This window comes from Saccopteryx leptura, chromosome 3 (assembly GCF_036850995.1).
Source record: "Saccopteryx leptura isolate mSacLep1 chromosome 3, mSacLep1_pri_phased_curated, whole genome shotgun sequence".
Lineage (NCBI taxonomy): Eukaryota > Metazoa > Chordata > Mammalia > Chiroptera > Emballonuridae > Saccopteryx > Saccopteryx leptura.
Window position 1 is genome coordinate 20,008,556 of NC_089505.1, and position 22,152 is coordinate 20,030,707.

General features: G+C 44.1%; 1 protein-coding gene across 4 annotated transcripts in view; it reads left to right on the forward strand.

Moving 5' to 3' along the window:
- Positions 1 to 21,928, forward strand: part of SHPRH (SNF2 histone linker PHD RING helicase) — a 96,920-nt gene extending 74,992 nt beyond the window's left edge. For all 4 annotated transcript variants that reach the window (XM_066373042.1, XM_066373041.1, XM_066373046.1 and 1 more), the window contains exons 26-30: positions 4,031 to 4,123; positions 4,799 to 4,885; positions 5,936 to 6,114; positions 17,091 to 17,171; positions 18,321 to 21,928. In XM_066373042.1, the coding sequence (XP_066229139.1) occupies positions 4,031 to 4,123; positions 4,799 to 4,885; positions 5,936 to 6,114; positions 17,091 to 17,171; positions 18,321 to 18,414 (534 nt within the window). In that variant the 3' untranslated portion in view covers positions 18,415 to 21,928. The remainder of the gene's footprint in view (positions 1 to 4,030; positions 4,124 to 4,798; positions 4,886 to 5,935; positions 6,115 to 17,090; positions 17,172 to 18,320) is intronic.
- Positions 21,929 to 22,152: the final 224 nt, after the last annotated feature.

Below are 22,152 nucleotides of genomic sequence, written 5' to 3' on the forward strand. Positions count from 1 at the left end.
AGCATTTGTAAGTGGGAAAACTGAAGATTAGTTGCAAGATTTTATTTGCCTCTTGCTGATCATTCTAAATGAATAAAAAAATATGTTGAAAATACTAAATTGTATTCTAACCCCATTAATATTTTGTTTGCTCTACTCAGTCCTGTTTAGGATTGAGAAGGCTAAATGTAAATATTAATTCTTTTGCATCAAATAAACTGATTGCATGTATACTGTTTACATAGGGCCATGCTAAGCGCTAGTGATATAAAAGTAAATGCCTTTTGATCCCTGTTTTCCAATGATATATCGACTAATGAATGACTCTGAGGAATGATATAATTATCATGTGAAATCATACTAGATAGACCATGGCAGGAGAATTAATTGAGGGGAAAAAGCTATTTTCCAAATAAAATTTCTCATCTTTCCCTTATGAAAGACAAATTTAAATGTCAAGCACAGAAAATGTATGTTTACAATAGTAAACTTGAAAAATAGTTTTTAAATCGAAATGTTGTTCATCAAGCATTTGTGATTTACTGTAACTAGTATATTAATGTCAGGGGTCCCCAAACTACGGCCCGCGGGCCACATGCGGCCCCCTGAGGTCATTTATCCGGCCCCCGCCACACTTCTGGAAGGGGCACCTCCTTCATTGGTGGTCAGCATCCATATCCTGTGCTCCTGGAGTACTGTATGTAGCAGCGTCGCTCACGTACAGTACTACTTCCGGTGACGCGGGATGCACGCGTCACGGCTCCGGAAGCGCGTCATATCACTTGTTATGGCTAGCAGTGACAAATATGGAACCGGACATTGACCATCTCATTAGCCAAAAGCAGGCCCATAGTTTCCATTGAAATACTGGTCAGTTTGTTGATTTAAATTTACTTGTTCTTTATTTTAAATATTGTATTTGTCCTTGTTTTGTTTTTTTACTTTAAAATAAGATATATACAGTGTGCATAGGGATTTGTTCATAGTTTTTTTTTATAGTCCAGCCCTCCAACAGTCTTGAGGGACAGTGAACTGGCCCCCTGTGTAAAAAGTTTGGGGACCCCTGATTAATGTAGTACTTTTGCTTGCATTATTGTATTTAACACAATAAATAAACTACTTATAATGAGGGAGGAAAATACTTACAACATAAATTTAACATTTACAGCATCTGAGAGGTCCTACAAATCACTAAGATAACCAGTTTTTTAAATTGGTTAAGGATCTGAGTAGACAGTGCAGAGGAGAGGAAGCGCAGTGGGTAGCAGGTGGTCTTAGGTCGCTCTCAGCACATGCAGACTGAGTGAACATTTGGTTCCTTGTTTTACCTATCAGGTGGCAGAATATTCAACTGTCATAATTGTGCACGTTACTCATTTAACTGTTGGTCACTAAAAGTTCTAGCATTTTAGAGGGTAATTTAATAGGGAAACTACCGAAGTCCAGATACCTGAAAAATTCCTTTATCCTTTAACCAACAATTCTACTTTGATGATATTTGCACGTGTTCCCAAAGCTGTAAGTACGGATGTGCGTACGTTTTTACATAGGCCTCTAAAATGCATAAGAAGCTCTAACAGGATAAATGCCAAATTCTTAGTGGTGTTCAGAGAGGGTAGGGCATAAAAATAAATTTTTAACCTGTGCACTTTTCTTAGCTTAGTTGTCCAAGAAACATATACCGCTTTTTAATTATTTTTAAATTTTCAAAAAGTGCTTGTGATATATTTAGCAAATAGGGCAGAAACCAGGTCCTTATGTAACTTTTATTTAATTTTTCTGTGTTGTCTTCGTAGATCAGCAATCATTGGGTGTAACATTTGCTTTTCATTTAACAACAAATTATGAATTCTTACTAAAGTTGACTGATAGAGGCAGTGGATTTTCAACACAGCATCTCACAACTTCAAGCAACATTATTTTATGATTTATGATAATTTAAATGTCTTCAGGTAGTCTAAAATATGAAATCTTTCAAAGAAACAGCCTTAACACATTGATCTAATATAAGGATTACTTTTTTATTGGCTTTGTTTTCAAAAATTATGCAGGGTATGCCTGTCCAGACCAAGAGCTGCAGGTAAATGTGGCGCCCTCTCTGTCTCCTTGTTCTCATTCTCAGTAGCCGCTTTCTGTCCATCTGGAAGGAAAGGGATTGAGGTCATCTCACTGCCCATACGCATTCTGCCAAGCAGAGCTCTGGACTTGCAGACTTCCTTATTTTGTTTCTTTCAATGTGACAAGTAACTGAACTGGGACCAAACGGCACAGAGCTATGGCATTTGGAAGGGATCAGTGAGAGCTACTGCTGAACTGGCCAAACTCGGGCAAAAAGGAATGATCTGGGCTTTTCCTTAATATTATAATATTAGCATTCCATTTTGGATGCTGTTTATAAAAGATTATTTTATTTCCTTTGTAAGTTCTTATAAGAAGCAGTTTAATAGGTAGAGGGTTTATAGTTATCCTGATATTTCATTTGGATATCTTCTTGAAAATGAGATCTTGCAAGGAACATGGATGTTTCTGTCTAAACTCCAAAATGTGATCACTCTGTGCTAATTTTCTGTTTTCTCTTATTTGAGGTAATTTTGCTCTTAACATATTTTTTTTTCTTTATAATGCTTAGACTAAAATAGTTTCCTTGATATTTTTTAACCTTTCAAGAATAATTGAAAGTCTACATATCCAGAAAAATAAAAACAGAGTCAGGATTTTAATATGAGAATTTTAAAACTTTCCCATTATTCTATCTTGCTAACTTGAAATTACTATAGCTTCTTCCTTGTTTTGTTTATATTTTTATTTTTGATCGTCTCTTGACATAAAAATGATGAGAAAGCAGTAGGGCTGCTGGGAGAGTAGTGTAACTTCTTTTCGGTGAGGTCTGCCCCAGTTGGGGAATAGTCTGTCCCATTAGAGTGCTCATCTCGAATGTCTCGGAAAGATAAATTATTGAATCTCTACTATTGTGCTAAATGCTTTGTGTGTATTTCTCATCTAACCATCACAGCACCCTTTGGGAGTAGATACAGTCATCATCCCTGCTTGACAAAGAAGGAAAATAAGGGTGGGAAGGGTTAGAATCTGTAACTAGTGAGATGCAGAACTGGCAGTTGAACTTGGATTTTATCTTATTCAAAACCCTGTGCCCTTAATCTCCATGGCATACCATCCCTAGAGCATTCCAGAAGATAAATTTTCTCAATGAAGATTATAAAAACACGTGCTTTTTTCCTTCATCTTACAATTTCTTCATTTTTTGCTTATTTTCATATTCTGATGAAAATGGTTGTGCAAAAAGTATCCTTTAAGTGTTTATTTAGCTTTGTGTAAAGCCCAGTCCAAGTGGACATTTGTACCTCTGTCATTTGTCCTTTGTAATGTCATTGTAGGAAAGGATTTTTCATGGTTTGAACCCTTCACTATTTTCTTAAATTGGAGTTTGGATATATTGTATTAACATTTTTTTTTTAAATTTATTTATTTATTCATTTTAGAAAGGACAGAGAGGGGGAGAGAGAGAGAGAGAGAGGAGAGAGACAGAGAGAGAAGGGGGGGAGGAGCAGGAAGCATCAACTCCCATATGTGCCTTGACCAGGCAAGCCCAGGGTTTTGAACCGGCGACCTCAGCATTTCCAGGTCGACGCTTTACCCACTGCGCCACCACAGGTCAGGCTGTATTAACATTTCTAGTGCCATAATAGCTAAAGTGAATAACGTTTCAAGTAGATATATAATGTGCTTATCTAAAAGTAACAAAGTTTTATAATTACAAACCTAACCATTTAACTAAAAAATCTTACCTTCAAGGTCATATCACTGTATGATTTCTAGAATGCTTTTATATTCAATTCTCTCAGGGTATGAACTCCAGAACTTCTACACTTGGAGGCTAAAGAAGACTTCCAGCAAATACAAAATAAGAAGAGATAAACACATGTGGACCCATCATATAGTTTTTATAATAAAAGTGTTTTATATTGGTTTTCCATTTCATTGTTAACTAGATTTTATTTGGTAGTAATGTGTTTTCCTCTTGTGTTTAAAGGGCAGTCATTCTACAAAAGTGGAAGCTGTGGTCAGAACTCTGCGGAGAATCCAGCTTAGAGATCCGGGAGCTAAAGCGCTCGTGTTCTCAACGGTATGACCAGCGTTTTCATCCTCAGTGTTAACGTAGACTGGCTTCTGTCTTTAATGAGTTTGTAACTGAGAATTAATTATCAATGTTTGACATAGTAGAGGTGAGATTTAGAATTACTGATAGACTTTTCCACATTAGATTTTTTTTCCATGACCATACAATAGAATATTTTTACAGAATTTTATGATGCTTCACAAGACAATTCCTATAGCTACATTTCATGTTTTTATATTAGTTATACGTACGGATTTTCTTGTATTAATGTTTCTTAAAATTAGGATCTATAACCTTTGAAGTCTCATTTTACAAATAAATTTAATTGTTTAAGAAAAAGAAGATCAACTGAATAATGTATGGAATAAAAATTCCTGTTTTCATTTTGGAGAGATAAGTAACCACATTCATTAAGCGCTCCATTATTTCTTTTCTGTTATTTATATTTATCTTAATTCAGTTCTCAAAGATATTTGTTTTTTCACCTTATCTTTAGCATTTGATTTAAAAAAAAAAAAAAAACATTTCAAGATAGAACTAAATAACATTGACAGTACTTCATTTAAAAGTTATGGTTTTGTATTAATTCTGAGGTACAAAAGTTATTTTGACTTCCTTTTTAAATTTTGTTTCTGTGAAAGCTGTGTGTAAATATGTTCTTACTGTTTTATTTGTTCTTAGTGGCAAGATGTATTAGATATTATTTCAAAAGCTCTCGTGGACAACAACATGGAATTTGCACAGATCAGTCGTATTAAGACATTTCAGGTATGTCAAAAAGATTTTCTCATGTTTTTTGAAGTGGATTCAGTGCATATTAAAACTTCTGTTGGCTCAGCAGTAGAGTGTTGGCCCAGCATATGGAAGTCCTGGGTTCGATTCCTGGCCAGGGCACACAGGAGAAGCACCCATCTGCTTCTCCACCCCTCCCCCTGTCCTTCCTCTCTGTCTCTCTCTTCCCCTCCTGCAGCCAAGGCTCCATCAGAGCAAAGTTGGTTGGGCCTCCACCTCAGGCGCTAGAATGACTCCGGTTGCAGTGGAGCAATGCCCCAGAGGGGCACAGCATTAACCCCCTGGTGGGCATGCCAGGTGTATCCTGTTTGGGCACATGCAGGACTCTGTCTCCCGCCCCCCGCCCTGGTTCTCACTTCGGAAAAATAAAAAAAAACAAACAAACTTCTGTTAACTAGCTTACTTTTATGCACTGTCTTGTGTCTTGATAATTATAAAATCAACATTAGGAAGCAAAGTAGAGAAACTGTAGCTATTTTCTCTCTGTTCAGTTATACCTATAGCAAGATTCTTCTGACTTGAAGTATATTTCTTTCATATAGCAAAAATGGCCTATGGTAATACCTTTTGAATGGACAGAGGCCTTATGCCCCAGGAACTAGATTCTGAAGACCCTGCATTAGGTTACACAGCGTGTGGTCAGATTATCTTTGCATCACACTCAGCACAGCGACAGATCCACACCGAAGAACAAACACACAGGACAAGTGAACACTGAGCAGATTCCTGTCTCATTTGTCACATTCACTCCAACACATTCTTTCCCTTTCTTTTTTCTCTCAGCTCATATAGTTGAATTTCCATACAACACACATGTATACCTTGTGATTTCCCTACAGCTTATGTGACCCTTTTTTCCTCAAGTAGTTGGCATCTTCTAAAATTGGTGATTTTACATTTACTTTTCTTAGCTATTACATTTCACAAAGACCTGGATACCACTAGGCATATTTAACATGAGCTATAATATACTGCTCTTATTTTTAACTGATTCAGCTAAAATTTAAATGTATCTTTCTTTTTTAGGAGAACCTTTCAGCGTTTAAACATGATCCCGAAATCAATATTTTGCTGCTGCCCCTGCACACAGGCTCTAACGGGCTAACGATCATTGAAGCCACCCACGTGCTCCTGGTGGAGCCCATCCTGAACCCCGCGCATGAGCTCCAGGCCATCGGGAGGGTGCACCGGATCGGGCAGACCAAGTAAGGGCTCGGGACTGTCAGCCACGCTCGCTGTAGGTTCCTGCAGGACACATCGGGGTCGAAACCCTTCATTTATGTTTTCAGCAACCTATTCATTCTCAGTCTCTTCCTCATTGATTACATTTTCAATATTATTACATGAACAAAGACATTTTAAAAGATTTCCAACCCTCCCTCCGCCAAGTAACAAACCCCCAAATTCCCCTAGACTTTTGTCTTTTCTCCTTCACAAACTGCCCTGAAACATCAAAGCAGTTTCTTGAAATACTTAGGACAACTTCAGGGTTGAAAGCATGCATCCTAACTTCGGGAAGAATTGATTTCTTACTGTCTCAGGTAGCTTTCATAGGCATATTTTCTGCCTGCCTTAAGAAAAGACAGACCCACTCTGAGACAGGTCTACTCTAAGAGACAATTAGATTTAGTTTGAGGCCCAGAGCAAACCTAATTGTATATATTATATAGTATGCACTATTTTGATTCAAATATCATAATGGGCCATTTTCCTTTATAAGTCCTCTTGGATGTTAGATGCCTTGTTTTTCAAGGAAATGCATCCATACAAAGAACTTACTAAATAAATATCAATTAAGTACCTACTATATGTCAGACATTGGGCTGGATACTGAAGAGTCAAGTTGAACAAGACACAATCTGTTGCCCCCAGTGAGGTTAGCATGTAGTACAGGAAACAGATGATTGAACACATTATACTAGGACGTGCAAAATATAACAAAGGAAGGGAGTGATTAGGTTGTGCCCTAGGGAGTCAGAAAAAACTTTATTAGGATTCGTCTTAAAGGAATAATTATTTCAGAATTGGATTAAAAGGGGGTTTCACGCAGCCAAAAAGAGTTAGGTTTTCCGGAACACAGCGGAGATAACCAGCGTGATGTGTCTGGGGACCGTGGGGTTGCAGTTGCTGGGTACGAAGCACGAGGAGAGGGATGGCAGGAGCTGTGGTCTCCTGTGCCACACGCAGCAATAGCACTGCTCTGCGAGCACGAGCCGCAGGACAAGTGAGGCTTAGGGGTGAGCACGCAGGGACACACTCCCCTGACAGGTCCTTCGCAGAGGAGGGCCCGTAGTAGAGGAAGTGCAGGCTTGTTTTGCAGTACTACCAAATTGCACTGAAGATGTAGTCATGTCTTATCTGGTTGTTTACATGGTTTTGTTTTTGTTTATGTTTCTGTCTTATATTTTTAAACATAGACTTCGTCTTATCGTTGTCTTTAAAGCGTGCCCTGGACTCTTCTTAGGCGTAAGGCCACATGTCTCAAGATATTTAACACTACTTGACAATTCCACTGCGCTTCCCTAATGACCTCATTCTGCTGCATTCTGAGGAGACCATCTTAAGTCTTCTTCACCTCCTTCCTCTCCCCATTGACAATGGTCTTGCCTCATGCAGCGGAAACAGATACAATCAGATGAGAAGTGCCTCTTCTTTCTGTCACCAACATGATATCTACACACTTCATTCAGTGAATTTGTACTGAGCCCTGTCTGCCAGGCACCGTTCACGGTACTTGAGATGCCCTCGTGGGGCTTAAATTCTAGTTACAAGGAGTCGGTAAGAGGCAGATGGTAAACAATAAACAACAGATACAGTCTATACAGTGTTAGGAGTTAGAATGGTAGAGCAGGGGAGGGAGGATTAAGAGTGCAGGAGGCTGGTCAGGAAGGCGTGGGTGGTCGGTCCTATGAAGAAGGTACTGTCTGAACAGAGATAGAGTGAGGTCAGGTCAGTCCTATGGAGAAGGTACTGTGAACAGAGATAGAGTGAGGTCAGGTCGGTCCTGTGGAGAAGGTACTGTGAACAGAGATAGAGTGAGGTCAGGTCGGTCCTATGGAGAAGGTACTGTGAACAGAGAGATAGAGTGAGGTCAGGTCGGTCCTGTGGAGAAGGTACTGTGAACAGAGATAGAGTGAGGTCAGGTCGGTCCTGTGGAGAAGGTACTGTGAACAGAGATAGAGTGAGGTCAGGTCGGTCCTGTGGAGAAGGTACTGTCTGAACAGAGAGATAGAGTGAGGTCAGGTCAGTCCTATGGAGAAGGTACTGTGAACAGAGATAGAGTGAGGTCAGGTCGGTCCTGTGGAGAAGGTACTGTCTGAACAGAGAGATAGAGTGAGGTCAGGTCGGTCCTGTGGAGAAGGTACTGTGAACAGAGAGATAGAGTGAGGTCAGGTCGGTCCTGTGGAGAAGGTACCGTCTGAACAGAGAGATAGAGTGAGGTCAGGTCGGTCCTATGGAGAAGGTACTGTCTGAACAGAGATAGAGTGAGGTCAGGTCGGTCCTGTGGAGAAGGTACTGTGAACAGAGATAGAGTGAGGTCAGGTCAGTCCTATGGAGAAGGTACTGTGAACAGAGATAGAGTGAGGTCAGGTCGGTCCTGTGGAGAAGGTACCGTCTGAACAGAGAGATAGAGTGAGGTCAGGTCGGTCCTGTGGAGAAGGTACTGTGAACAGAGATAGAGTGAGGTCAGGTTGGTCCTATGGAGAAGGTACCGTCTGAACAGAGAGATAGAGTGAGGTCAGGTCAGTCCTGTGGAGAAGGTACTGTCTGAACAGAGATAGAGTGAGGTCAGGTCGGTCCTATGGAGAAGGTACTGTGAACAGAGATAGAGTGAGGTCAGGTCGGTCCTGTGGAGAAGGTACTGTGAACAGAGATAGAGTGAGGTCAGGTCAGTCCTGTGGAGAAGGTACTGTGAACAGAGATAGAGTGAGGTCAGGTCGGTCCTGTGGAGAAGGTACTGTGAACAGAGAGATAGAGTGAGGTCAGGTCGGTCCTGTGGAGAAGGTACTGTGAACAGAGAGATAGAGTGAGGTCAGGTCGGTCCTGTGGAGAAGGTACTGTCTGAACAGAGAGATAGAGTGAGGTCAGGTCGGTCCTATGGAGAAGGTACTGTCTGAACAGAGATAGAGTGAGGTCAGGTCGGTCCTGTGAAGAAGGTACTGTGAACAGAGATAGAGTGAGGTCAGGTCAGTCCTATGGAGAAGGTACTGTGAACAGAGATAGAGTGAGGTCAGGTCGGTCCTGTGGAGAAGGTACTGTGAACAGAGATGGAGTGAGGTCAGGTCGGTCCTATGGAGAAGGTACTGTGAACAGAGATAGAGTGAGGTCAGGTCGGTCCTATGGAGAAGGTACTGTCTGAACAGAGAGATAGAGTGAGGTCAGGTCGGTCCTGTGGAGAAGGTACTGTCTGAACAGAGAGATAGAGTGAGGTCAGGTCGGTCCTGTGGAGAAGGTACTGTGAACAGAGATAGAGTGAGGTCAGGTCGGTCCTATGGAGAAGGTACTGTGAACAGAGATAGAGTGAGGTCAGGTCGGTCCTATGGAGAAGGTACTGTCTGAACAGAGAGATAGAGTGAGGTCAGGTCGGTCCTGTGGAGAAGGTACTGTCTGAACAGAGATAGAGTGAGGTCAGGTCGGTCCTGTGGAGAAGGTACTGTGAACAGAGATAGAGTGAGGTCAGGTCGGTCCTATGGAGAAGGTACCGTCTGAACAGAGAGATAGAGTGAGGTCAGGTCGGTCCTGTGGAGAAGGTACTGTGAACAGAGATAGAGTGAGGTCAGGTCGGTCCTATGGAGAAGGTACCGTCTGAACAGAGAGATAGAGTGAGGTCAGGTCGGTCCTATGGAGAAGGTACTGTGAACAGAGATAGAGTGAGGTCAGGTCGGTCCTATGGAGAAGGTACTGTGAACAGAGAGATAGAGTGAGGTCAGGTCGGTCCTGTGGAGAAGGTACTGTCTGAACAGAGATAGAGTGAGGTCAGGTCGGTCCTATGGAGAAGGTACTGTGAACAGAGATAGAGTGAGGTCAGGTCAGTCCTATGGAGAAGGTACTGTGAACAGAGATAGAGTGAGGTCAGGTTGGTCCTATGGAGAAGGTACCGTCTGAACAGAGAGATAGAGTGAGGTCAGGTCAGTCCTGTGGAGAAGGTACCGTCTGAACAGAGATAGAGTGAGGTCAGGTCGGTCCTATGGAGAAGGTACTGTGAACAGAGATAGAGTGAGGTCAGGTCGGTCCTGTGGAGAAGGTACTGTGAACAGAGATAGAGTGAGGTCAGGTCAGTCCTGTGGAGAAGGTACTGTGAACAGAGATAGAGTGAGGTCAGGTCGGTCCTGTGGAGAAGGTACTGTGAACAGAGAGATAGAGTGAGGTCAGGTCGGTCCTGTGGAGAAGGTACTGTGAACAGAGAGATAGAGTGAGGTCAGGTCAGTCCTGTGGAGAAGGTACTGTGAACAGAGAGATAGAGTGAGGTCAGGTCGGTCCTATGGAGAAGGTACTGTGAACAGAGATAGAGTGAGGTCAGGTCGGTCCTGTGGAGAAGGTACTGTGAACAGAGAGATAGAGTGAGGTCAGGTCGGTCCTGTGGAGAAGGTACTGTGAACAGAGAGATAGAGTGAGGTCAGGTTGGTCCTATGGAGAAGGTACCGTCTGAACAGAGAGATAGAGTGAGGTCAGGTCGGTCCTGTGGAGAAGGTACTGTGAACAGAGATAGAGTGAGGTCAGGTCGGTCCTATGGAGAAGGTACTGTGAACAGAGAGATAGAGTGAGGTCAGGTCGGTCCTATGGAGAAGGTACTGTGAACAGAGATAGAGTGAGGTCAGGTCGGTCCTGTGGAGAAGGTACTGTCTGAACAGAGATAGAGTGAGGTCAGGTCGGTCCTGTGGAGAAGGTACTGTGAACAGAGATAGAGTGAGGTCAGGTCGGTCCTGTGGAGAAGGTACTGTGAACAGAGATAGAGTGAGGTCAGGTCAGTCCTATGGAGAAGGTACTGTGAACAGAGAGATAGAGTGAGGTCAGGTCGGTCCTATGGAGAAGGTACTGTGAACAGAGATAGAGTGAGGTCAGGTCGGTCCTGTGGAGAAGGTACTGTGAACAGAGATAGAGTGAGGTCAGGTCGGTCCTATGGAGAAGGTACTGTGAACAGAGATAGAGTGAGGTCAGGTCGGTCCTATGGAGAAGGTACTGTGAACAGAGAGAGATAGAGTGAGGTCAGGTCGGTCCTATGGAGAAGGTACTGTGAACAGAGATAGAGTGAGGTCAGGTCGGTCCTATGGAGAAGGTACTGTGAACAGAGATAGAGTGAGGTCAGGTCGGTCCTATGGAGAAGGTACTGTGAACAGAGATAGAGTGAGGTCAGGTCGGTCCTGTGGAGAAGGTACTGTGAACAGAGAGATAGAGTGAGGTCAGGTCGGTCCTATGGAGAAGGTACTGTGAACAGAGAGATAGAGTGAGGTCAGGTCGGTCCTGTGGAGAAGGTACTGTGAACAGAGAGAGATAGAGTGAGGTCAGGTCGGTCCTATGGAGAAGGTACTGTGAACAGAGAGATAGAGTGAGGTCAGGTCGGTCCTATGGAGAAGGTACTGTGAACAGAGATAGAGTGAGGTCAGGTCAGTCCTGTGGAGAAGGTACTGTGAACAGAGAGATAGAGTGAGGTCAGGTCGGTCCTATGGAGAAGGTACTGTGAACAGAGAGATAGAGTGAGGTCAGGTCGGTCCTGTGGAGAAGGTACTGTGAACAGAGAGATAGAGTGAGGTCAGGTCGGTCCTATGGAGAAGGTACCCTCTGAACAGAGATAGAGTGAGGTCAGGTCGGTCCTATGGAGAAGGTACTGTGAACAGAGATAGAGTGAGGTCAGGTCATTCCTATGGAGAAGGTACTGTGAACAGAGAGATAGAGTGAGGTCAGGTCAGTCCTATGGAGAAGGTACTGTGAACAGAGAGATAGAGTGAGGTCAGGTCAGTCCTATGGAGAAGGTACTGTGAACAGAGAGATAGAGTGAGGTCAGGTCGGTCCTATGGAGAAGGTACTGTGAACAGAGATAGAGTGAGGTCAGGTCGGTCCTATGGAGAAGGTACTGTGAACAGAGAGAGATAGAGTGAGGTCAGGTCAGTCCTATGGAGAAGGTACTGTGAACAGAGAGATAGAGTGAGGTCAGGTCAGTCCTATGGAGAAGGTACTGTGAACAGAGATAGAGTGAGGTCAGGTCAGTCCTGTGGAGAAGGTACTGTGAACAGAGATAGAGTGAGGTCAGGTCAGTCCTATGGAGAAGGTACTGTGAACAGAGATAGAGTGAGGTCAGGTCAGTCCTGTGGAGAAGGTACTGTGAACAGAGATAGAGTGAGGTCAGGTCAGTCCTGTGGAGAAGGTACTGTGAACAGAGATAGAGTGAGGTCAGGTCAGTCCTATGGAGAAGGTACTGTGAACAGAGATAGAGTGAGGTCAGGTCAGTCCTGTGGAGAAGGTACTGTGAACAGAGAGATAGAGTGAGGTCAGGTCGGTCCTGTGGAGAAGGTACTGTGAACAGAGAGATAGAGTGAGGTCAGGTCAGTCCTGTGGAGAAGGTACTGTGAACAGAGATAGAGTGAGGTCAGGTCGGTCCTATGGAGAAGGTACTGTGAACAGAGATAGAGTGAGGTCAGGTCGGTCCTGTGGAGAAGGTACTATGAACAGAGATAGAGTGAGGTCAGGTCAGTCCTGTGGAGAAGGTACTGTGAACAGAGATAGAGTGAGGTCAGGTCAGTCCTATGGAGAAGGTACTGTGAACAGAGATAGAGTGAGGTCAGGTCGGTCCTATGGAGAAGGTACTGTGAACAGAGATAGAGTGAGGTCAGGTCGGTCCTATGGAGAAAGGTACTGTGAACAGAGATAGAGTGAGGTCAGGTCAGTCCTGTGGAGAAGGTACTGTGAACAGAGAGAGATAGAGTGAGGTCAGGTCGGTCCTATGGAGAAGGTACTGTGAACAGAGAGATAGAGTGAGGTCAGGTCGGTCCTGTGGAGTAGGTACTGTGAACAGAGATAGAGTGAGGTCAGGTCAGTCCTATGGAGAAGGTACTGTGAACAGAGATAGAGTGAGGTCAGGTCAGTCCTGTGGAGAAGGTACTGTGAACAGAGAGATAGAGTGAGGTCAGGTCGGTCCTGTGGAGAAGGTACTGTGAACAGAGATAGAGTGAGGTCAGGTCAGTCCTGTGGAGAAGGTACTGTGAACAGAGAGATAGAGTGAGGTCAGGTCGGTCCTGTGGAGAAGGTACTGTGAACAGAGAGATAGAGTGAGGTCAGGTCGGTCCTATGGAGAAGGTACTGTGAACAGAGAGATAGAGTGAGGTCAGGTCGGTCCTGTGGAGAAGGTACTGTGAACAGAGAGATAGAGTGAGGTCAGGTCAGTCCTATGGAGAAGGTACTGTGAACAGAGATAGAGTGAGGTCAGGTCGGTCCTATGGAGAAGGTACTGTGAACAGAGATAGAGTGAGGTCAGGTCGGTCCTATGGAGAAGGTACTGTGAACAGAGAGATATAGAGTGAGGTCAGGTCGGTCCTATGGAGAAGGTACTGTGAACAGAGATAGAGTGAGGTCAGGTCGGTCCTGTGGAGAAGGTACTATGAACAGAGATAGAGTGAGGTCAGGTCAGTCCTGTGGAGAAGGTACTGTGAACAGAGATAGAGTGAGGTCAGGTCAGTCCTATGGAGAAGGTACTATGAACAGAGATAGAGTGAGGTCAGGTCAGTCCTGTGGAGAAGGTACTGTGAACAGAGAGATAGAGTGAGGTCAGGTCGGTCCTGTGGAGAAGGTACTGTGAACAGAGAGATAGAGTGAGGTCAGGTCGGTCCTATGGAGAAGGTACTGTGAACAGAGAGATAGAGTGAGGTCAGGTCGGTCCTGTGGAGAAGGTACTGTGAACAGAGAGATAGAGTGAGGTCAGGTCGGTCCTATGGAGAAGGTACTGTGAACAGAGATAGAGTGAGGTCAGGTCGGTCCTATGGAGAAGGTACTGTGAACAGAGAGATAGAGTGAGGTCAGGTCGGTCCTGTGGAGAAGGTACTGTGAACAGAGAGATAGAGTGAGGTCAGGTTGGTCCTGTGGAGAAGGTACTGTGAACAGAGAGATAGAGTGAGGTCAGGTCAGTCCTGTGGAGAAGGTACTGTGAACAGAGAGATAGAGTGAGGTCAGGTCGGTCCTGTGGAGAAGGTACTGTGAACAGAGAGATAGAGTGAGGTCAGGTCGGTCCTATGGAGAAGGTACTGTGAACAGAGAGATAGAGTGAGGTCAGGTCGGTCCTATGGAGAAGGTACTGTCTGAACAGAGAGATAGAGTGAGGTCAGGTCGGTCCTATGGAGAAGGTACTGTGAACAGAGATATAGAGTGAGGTCAGGTCGGTCCTGTGGAGAAGGTACTGTGAACAGAGAGATAGAGTGAGGTCAGGTCGGTCCTATGGAGAAGGTACTGTGAACAGAGATAGAGTGAGGTCAGGTCGGTCCTATGGAGAAGGTACTGTGAACAGAGAGATAGAGTGAGGTCAGGTCAGTCCTGTGGAGAAGGTACTGTGAACAGAGAGATATAGAGTGAGGTCAGGAAAGCCCAGCAGATGCCTGAGGGAAGAGTGTTCCTGACAGAATACTCCGCTCGAAGGCCCTGAGTCAGGAACACACCTGATGTGTTTCGGGGTTACGAAAGAGCCAGAATTGCTGGGGTCGAGTGAGCAGAGAAGAGGGGTAGGAGATGAAGTCAGACAGCTTGGCTGGACACAGGGCCCACAGGCCTTTGGAGGGCTCTGAGCGGCGGAGTAACGTGATCTAACGTAAGGATTGAAACAGTCACTGAGTTCCGGGTCTGGGCCTGGGGCGAGGGCAGCAGGGAGACTAGAAGCAAGCAGACGAGGTAGAAGGCGGTGCAGTGATCCTGGCGGGGTGGGCGGGACCTGGCCCATGTTCACAGCAGGGGCAGTGGTGAGGCAGGGTCAGGTCTGATTTCTTTTGAAGGCAGAACCAGTGGTATTTGTGGACAGACTGGGCACGGGGTGTGAGAGTCGAGGTGAACACCACGGTTCTGGCCTGGACAGCTGAAGGATGCAGCAGCTCTCTGTGGCCTGGGCAGACTGGGAGGCAGCGCAGATTTGGTGACAGAAGGCAGAACTTCATTTTAGATCTAAATTTGCATGTTTATTAGACATCCAAATGGAGATGTCTGTTCTCTAACTGGATGTAGATGTCCGGAGTCGAGGAGGAAAGCCTGGGTGGAGAGATATGTTGGGAAGTCACTAGCATGGAGTGGGATTGCCAACAGAAGTGTAGACAGAGGACCAAGGACAAGCCTCCAGGCACACCGAAGTGAAGGGCGCTGGGAACAGAGGAGACAGCAGCATAGAGGACAGAGCTCAAAGTGGGAGGAAGGAAACTGGAGGGAGGGGCGTCCTCGGAGCCAAGTGAAGAATGGATCAGCTGTGCCAGTCCTGTCCAGGTGTCAGTGAGTGGGAATTGAGAATTGATCATTAGGTCTAGCACAAGGAAATCAAACCGGTTTGGCCAGAGCAGCAGAGACATGGACTGGGGTGAGTGTGAGAGAGACTAGGATTTTATTTATTTATTAGCAACACTTACATAGCCTAGGGGTGTTAAGTGACCTGTCTGGGTCACATGGCTCGGGAAAGTGGTGGCAGGTGTAAGACACAGCCATTAGGCCTTCACTGTCTGTGCTCTTGGCCCCAGGGCCCGGCTGCCTGTGGGAGCTGGGGGGACAGAGCCGGCCCCAGGGCCCGGCTGCCTGTGGGAGCTGGGGGGACAGTGCCGGCCCCAGGGCCCGGCTGCCTGTGGGAGCTGGGGGGACAGTGCCGGCCCCAGGGCCCGGCTGCCTGTGGGAGCTGGGGGGACAGTGCCGGCCCCAGGGCCCGGCTGCCTGTGGGAGCTGGGGGGACAGTGCCGGCCCCAGGGCCCGGCTGCCTGTGGGAGCTGGGGGACAGTGCGTGAGGAGTCTCTCTCCTGCAGAGAGCAGGGGAAGGAGGAGGGGGCTGGGAGAGGGTTTCTCTTCCTCTTCACGTGGGAGAAATAGAGAATGATTTGTTAGAGAAACTATGAAGCAAGAGGTGGGGAGAAGGCTGGAGCCCTGGCCTTCAGCGCGGGAGGTCTGATCCTCGGTGTGGAGCCCGGTGTTCAGCAGGAGCATGACGCTTCTCTCTAGTGACGTGTGGGGAGGCTCCGTGTTCCGGACGCGCCTCTTTAGCGCCTGTCTATCCACGTCCATCTCTGCACCTGTGTCTGTGGACACGACACCTGCCCTCAGGTGCCTGTCTGATAGAAAACTCGAGGTTAATGTGGGCAGAACCGAACTATTCCCACCACACTGCCACCCACCCCGAGGCTGGCCCTCTGCAGGTGTGGCCCTGTCTGGTGTCTCACAGCAGATGTCTAGGACCCTCCCATGGTTCTCCTTTCTTGCCTCCCATCCAAACCGTCATTCAGGCTTTGTCAGCTCCACCCCTGAAAGGTACTCCTGGTCCCCTGAGCGCTGGCTGCCTTCGCTGACACACCACGGCCCACCTACCTCTCAGCTGGCTGACAACAGAACCTCACTGGCTTCTCTGTCACCCGCTTCGCTGCCCCGCTGGTCCAGCCTCCGCACAGCTGCCCCAGGGGTTTCTATAGTGTAATCAAGTGTACCTCAAATCCTGCAGAAAACCCGCTGCTGGCTTCCCACTGGAACCGCAGTGTGATCTAAGCTCCTGCATGTCCTGCCAGCCCCAACATGCCAGGGCCGCCCGTCCAGGCTCACAGTCACCTCCCCCACGTTTCTAGTGTGCTGCTGCCCCGGTAGTCACCCCTCTGCCCCCGGAACTTCGTAAGCCGCGCCTAGCCTGCTCTCCTCCCGGGACTTGGCTTTTCATTCCTGCTCCTTTTGTTTGGGTACCCTTCCCACTCCTCCTTTGCCTACGTTTCAACTCCTGTGTCAGCTCCTCCTGGCATTATCTGTACCTGAAAGTATCCTGATTGTTGATGTGTTTATTATTGTGTCTCCCCTCGTTAGAATGTTAGTTCATCGAGATTAAATAGCTCTGTTCACTGCTGAATACCCCTCCAGCACCTTGGCTAGTGCCTGCCACAGTGGGGATGAACTGACGGATGATATAGCATACACCAAATAGTTTGATGCCTTTAGTTTTAAGATGTGTTTAAACTTGTCATTATGTGCCTCCTAGACCTACTATTGTACACAGATTCTTAATTAAAGCAACCATAGAAGAAAGAATGCAAGGAATACGGAGAGCTGCTGAGAGGAGGTAGGTGGCAGGGGGAAGCCTTTCTGTTTATGTACAGGGTGTAAGTGAGCTGCTTCACTAGGCGGCCACCAGGCAGCTGAAAGATGGAAGTGTGAGTGCTCTTTGAAAGCGTGGTGTGGCATTTTACCTGTTCAAATGCTTCAACTGCTATTCGTTCTGTATATGACTTAACATGTTAATAGGGATTAAAATGCATAAAAATATTTGAACCATCCTACATTTCTTTACCACGTTGGATTTTTAAATGAAATCTACCTTCATGCCCGGCCTAAAAGCCTTAGTGTGTTATTTATAAAACAAAAGAGCTGCTTGGAACTTCACATTTGTTAGTCACGTGCAGATAGGAAGGACCAGACTAAACCTCTGCTGGTCATTATGGTGTTAATTCTAAAGGCAGAGCAGCAGCAGAGACCAAAACAGCCCTGATTTTAAAAACTCAGCTTTGGAGTCCTAAAACTTGCTAATATTTATTCCAGAACTTGTTTTCTTTAAAGTTGTTTTGAAAACATCAACAAATGTCTTAGCACCCTCGTGAGATAGCACAGTAGAGATGATTCTCCTAAAAGGGATGTGTCCTTAGAGGACTTCTTTGCATAGTTAGCACAGAAGCAGTTTGCAGCCAGGAATGGTCATCTGTGGTGGCTTATGGAAAGCAAAGAGGCTACACGAGATTTTTGCCTCAAACATGAAGGCTTTTTGTTGTTGTTTTCATGCGTAATAGAATTCAGTGATTATATTTAAGTTGCCTCAGTTTTAGAAGAGCTGTTGACATTCTCTTAAAACAAATTAGCTTTGCATGCTAGGAAAATGAACTGAAGTGAGAGCCTTAGTATCTGTGGGGGAGGAGAGTTGTTTCTCTGTTTTATTAATTGTGCCAAGAACAAGTATATTTTTATGACAAAGCCTGAAAATAATATATAGAAGTCTTCACTAATTTTAACAAGAAGTAATAATGATCCTATCACCTACCTTCTCCTGGGAGTTTCTTAAGACTTAGTTACAAATAATGTCCTTATGTTATCATAAGAATATAATATGATTATATTCATGTGTTATAACGTATTATTATAGACTGGAACACTACATAGTACAAATAAAATCATTCATTCTTTGGTGTTTCTGACCCTGCTCGCCTGGAAAACCCTGCAGCCGCACGAACTCGGTGAAGCACGCCGAGGCCTCCGTCCTGACCGTGGCTGGCCTGGCAGACCTGTTTACCCGAGACACCGAGGACCTGGACTGAAGAGCCCTTGACGCCGAGTGCGGGCATGAGCGCATCTACACGCTTAGCTTGTCGAGCAAAGTTACAAGGAAACACCCAGTAGATGTCAGTACACGCTGTTCTTAGTTGAGTGAATTTGTTTTAGTTGTCAGTGTCCTAGTAGTTATTGAGTCCTTCTCAATAAATACACCGTTTCCTGAGCTCTTACAAAGGGTTTTAATTTCTCACTCCCAATAAAACGTTTATTTTTGTTCTAAAGAATATATCTGAGGGAATTAAGATACGTAAAACATACTATTCTTTTGATAAGGTCAGTCTTAAAAAGAGTTGGAATAAGAGGAAGTAATCTAGCCTAGTTTTCTATGACCTGGTTGTTAACCAACATGAGTCTTGTTTTTGGAAGGGCCTTTAGTATCTTTAGCATATGATTCAGCAATATCTTGTTAGTAATATCAATATTATAAATAGATGATAAATTTTGTTAACTCCTAGTCATTCAAGTAGGTTTAGATAACTCCATACCTAGGAACTTCACAGTAATACAGCTCCTAACAGTGGTTAATATTCGGCAGGTGTGTCTTTTCTCTGTCTCTCGCGACTTTGCCTGTTTCTGTCTCGCACATGTTAAGTAGTGTCAGTGTAAGCAGTTCACTTTACATAGGGTTCCTAAGTGTATTACTGTTTACATTCAAATTATCTAACCTGCTTTCTCTACTTTTATCTTTTCTCATTACGTTTTTACAAGTTTTAAGAGTAAGGTATCTGTAAATATTACAATTTTTTAAACTTCAGTTTTTATTGTTATGACATGCAAATATGTCAAGTGTTTTAAAAAGCATTGTCTTGCGTTCTTTTTCATGTTCTTGTGTACCTAGTGACTTCTAATCACAAATTCCTAAATTTATGATTGGGTTTGCCATTTTATTCCACTAATACTTATTTCAAGAACTAGTATTATATCTTTGAAGCAAGAGGATGTCATATTTACATACGCAGATCATTGTAAGTGCTGACGACTTCGTGTTCCTTCTTCTGTGAAGAAGCGGTGGGCTGTGGGTTGGGAGCTCACGAGCAGTAGCTTAGCACATCCCCGCCACTGGGCGTAACGCAGATGATCGTGTTCTGTGTTGTTTTCTGTGAGCCGTTCGAGTTTTAAATGACCCTCAGGACTCATTAGCTTTACTTAGCCAACTTTAATAGAAATACCCCCTTGATCACATTTGTCCGAGAGGCTCTGGTGCTTAGTTAAGGTGCATTTTCTTATTCTACATTTGACATAATTCTGCTGAAGAAAACACACACATTTTTGGTGCTTATTCTTCAGTTGAATGGAGGTCTGCATGGATTCTTTTATATGATATTAAACAACTATTATTGGTATAGCTCTTTGCATATGAGCTTTCCTATGCGTTCACGTGTTTCATTTACCCAACAATCCTGTGAAGTTGTCATTTATATCATTCCTGTTTTCAAGGTAGAGAACTGAGGTTCAGAAATATTCAGAAACGTGCTTGTAAAACAGGCAAGTTTGACCATGGAGCTCAGGTCCCCGGCTCCAAATCTCATGTTCTTTCTCTAACTCACCTGTTATGCTGACATTCAGAAAGCCGATGGTTATAATTTAATGATGAGTATATTTTAGTATTTGTGTTTATTTTCTAGTATTCCTTTTGAACTAAAGTTTTAGGGGAAGCAATTTGATACGCTTAAATTTTGTAAAAAAAAAAATCTACGTATGTCACACACAAACGTAAATCTACCTGTCTGTGTTAGAGGACACACTGCTATTTATTTCTGTAAGATATCAGCAATTAAATAAATATCTGAGTGGAAGCTGAAATCTGGGGATTTATTTAATTTCTGAGCTGTAGGATATACAGTGTTTTTGTGTGGGAGGGTTCGTTTGTTTTGCTTTCTCAACAAAATACGTCAAAATTGCTTATAGTATAGAATCCCATATTTTACAGACATTTGTTACTTCTTTAAAACAGTTGTGACAATTCTTCCAAATACTTGTTCAAAACAAATACAGATCTAACCCCCACGTCTTCTTGGCTGCAAAGGACTTTATTTTCTTTTTTCATCATTTTATAGTCTCTGAAATGTCCCTGTGCTTATAAATAGTTCTTAAATGGGTGCTGTGCTGATGAACCGGAAACAATGAGGCAGTTGCAGTCTGTGGAGGGCTTAAGTGTGTGTGTCACAGGGAACCAGCTTCTGTGAAGTGAGTCAGATGAGCTTACAAGACTGAAAGACTTGTTTATATGGATACATACACACCATGGAAAATACATGCACCTAATTTCGTAACTTTTGCTTCAAACCAGATATGTTTATTGACTGTGTTGATTGCAGCTTCAACTTTTCTCTTCGTATGTACTTTCTGCGGAATGATCGATGCGTTTGATTTTAACAATTGGTCCCTTGCATATCATACTGATAACAACAGACTAAGGACTCCTGACATAATAATTTAACATGTAATCCACAAATACTTTACAAGTAATTATTAAGCCTAACAGTACTTATCAAAATATTTAGGAACTGAATTTAGCAATGCGAGATTAGCCATCGCCACAAGCTGCCCTTTCAAGTGGACAAGGGAAGAGATGGTGCCTATATAATCTCCCCTGCTGTCCTTGGCGAGTTCTTCCAACATTGAGTGTGCTGGGCATTTTTTATGTTTATTAAACTCAAAGGAGAATCTTTACAAAATGCAAAATCACCATGCTAAATGACCTCAGGTTTAGTTAAATGGAATAGAAAGCATCTTTCAGTTTCTCTAGAATTTTAACAAAATTCCACAATAATATGCCATTTCATAATTTTTAAATGGCATGCCAGTATAAAAATGGAATGTCATCAAAACAGGACAGGACTAAGAGAAATCTAATCTTCAATAGCGTTTCTTCAAAATAGGTTCAATTAACTGTATTTTATAAAGTTTATGAGAATCTCCATGTACCTCTGTAACACTGTAGAACATGAACCACCTGCAAGCCTCCCTTAGAAAGGACTGTGAGTAATTGATTCTCCCGAAGGGAGTTCCCTACACTTCCAAAAGACCCATAATCAACACATCCGAGTTTGGAGTAAGGAAAGCTTTATTGATCGAGAAGGCGCCTAGTCAAGAAGATGGGCGCCTCAGAGCTTCCTCAAATCCATCTTAAGCAAGCAAAGAGTTCAGGCTTCCTCGAAGTCTAAGGAAAAGAAAATAGGAGGGATGTGTTTGTAAAAACTCAAGGCCAAAGCTGAATTCCTCTGATGATTTTCAAGTCTAAAGCCTGAGCTGGTAGCCTGAAGATTATGGGAATAAGGCCTGAACAAGATGGCATCAGAAAGACCAGGCATTTCACTGTTAGAGTTACAGAGCAGAAAAGGATCACGTGGAGAAAATAGCACGAGAACTTGGCAGGGACCAAAACGCCCATCTCTAGCCTTCCCTTGCCTTCATCGGGAGCTAACTCTGTGTCTTGTCTTTGAAGGTCCCTCACCATCTATGGTATCCTGTTTCATTATTTAATATCAGTGACTCTCAAGACTGATTTTGTTCACTAAAACTAAACTTATGTTGAAACCAAATCTTTTGTACTGTAGCTTAGGCTTTTTTTCGCATGTAAAACAAAATTTAACCTCCGTTATCTGTATAATGATCCTTTATACAAAAGACTATTGTTACAGAATTGTTCAGTAACTTTTTCTTCCTGCCTATCAAATACACAGCCCTTCAGCCTTTTCTTAAAGGTCTCCCTCTTCAAA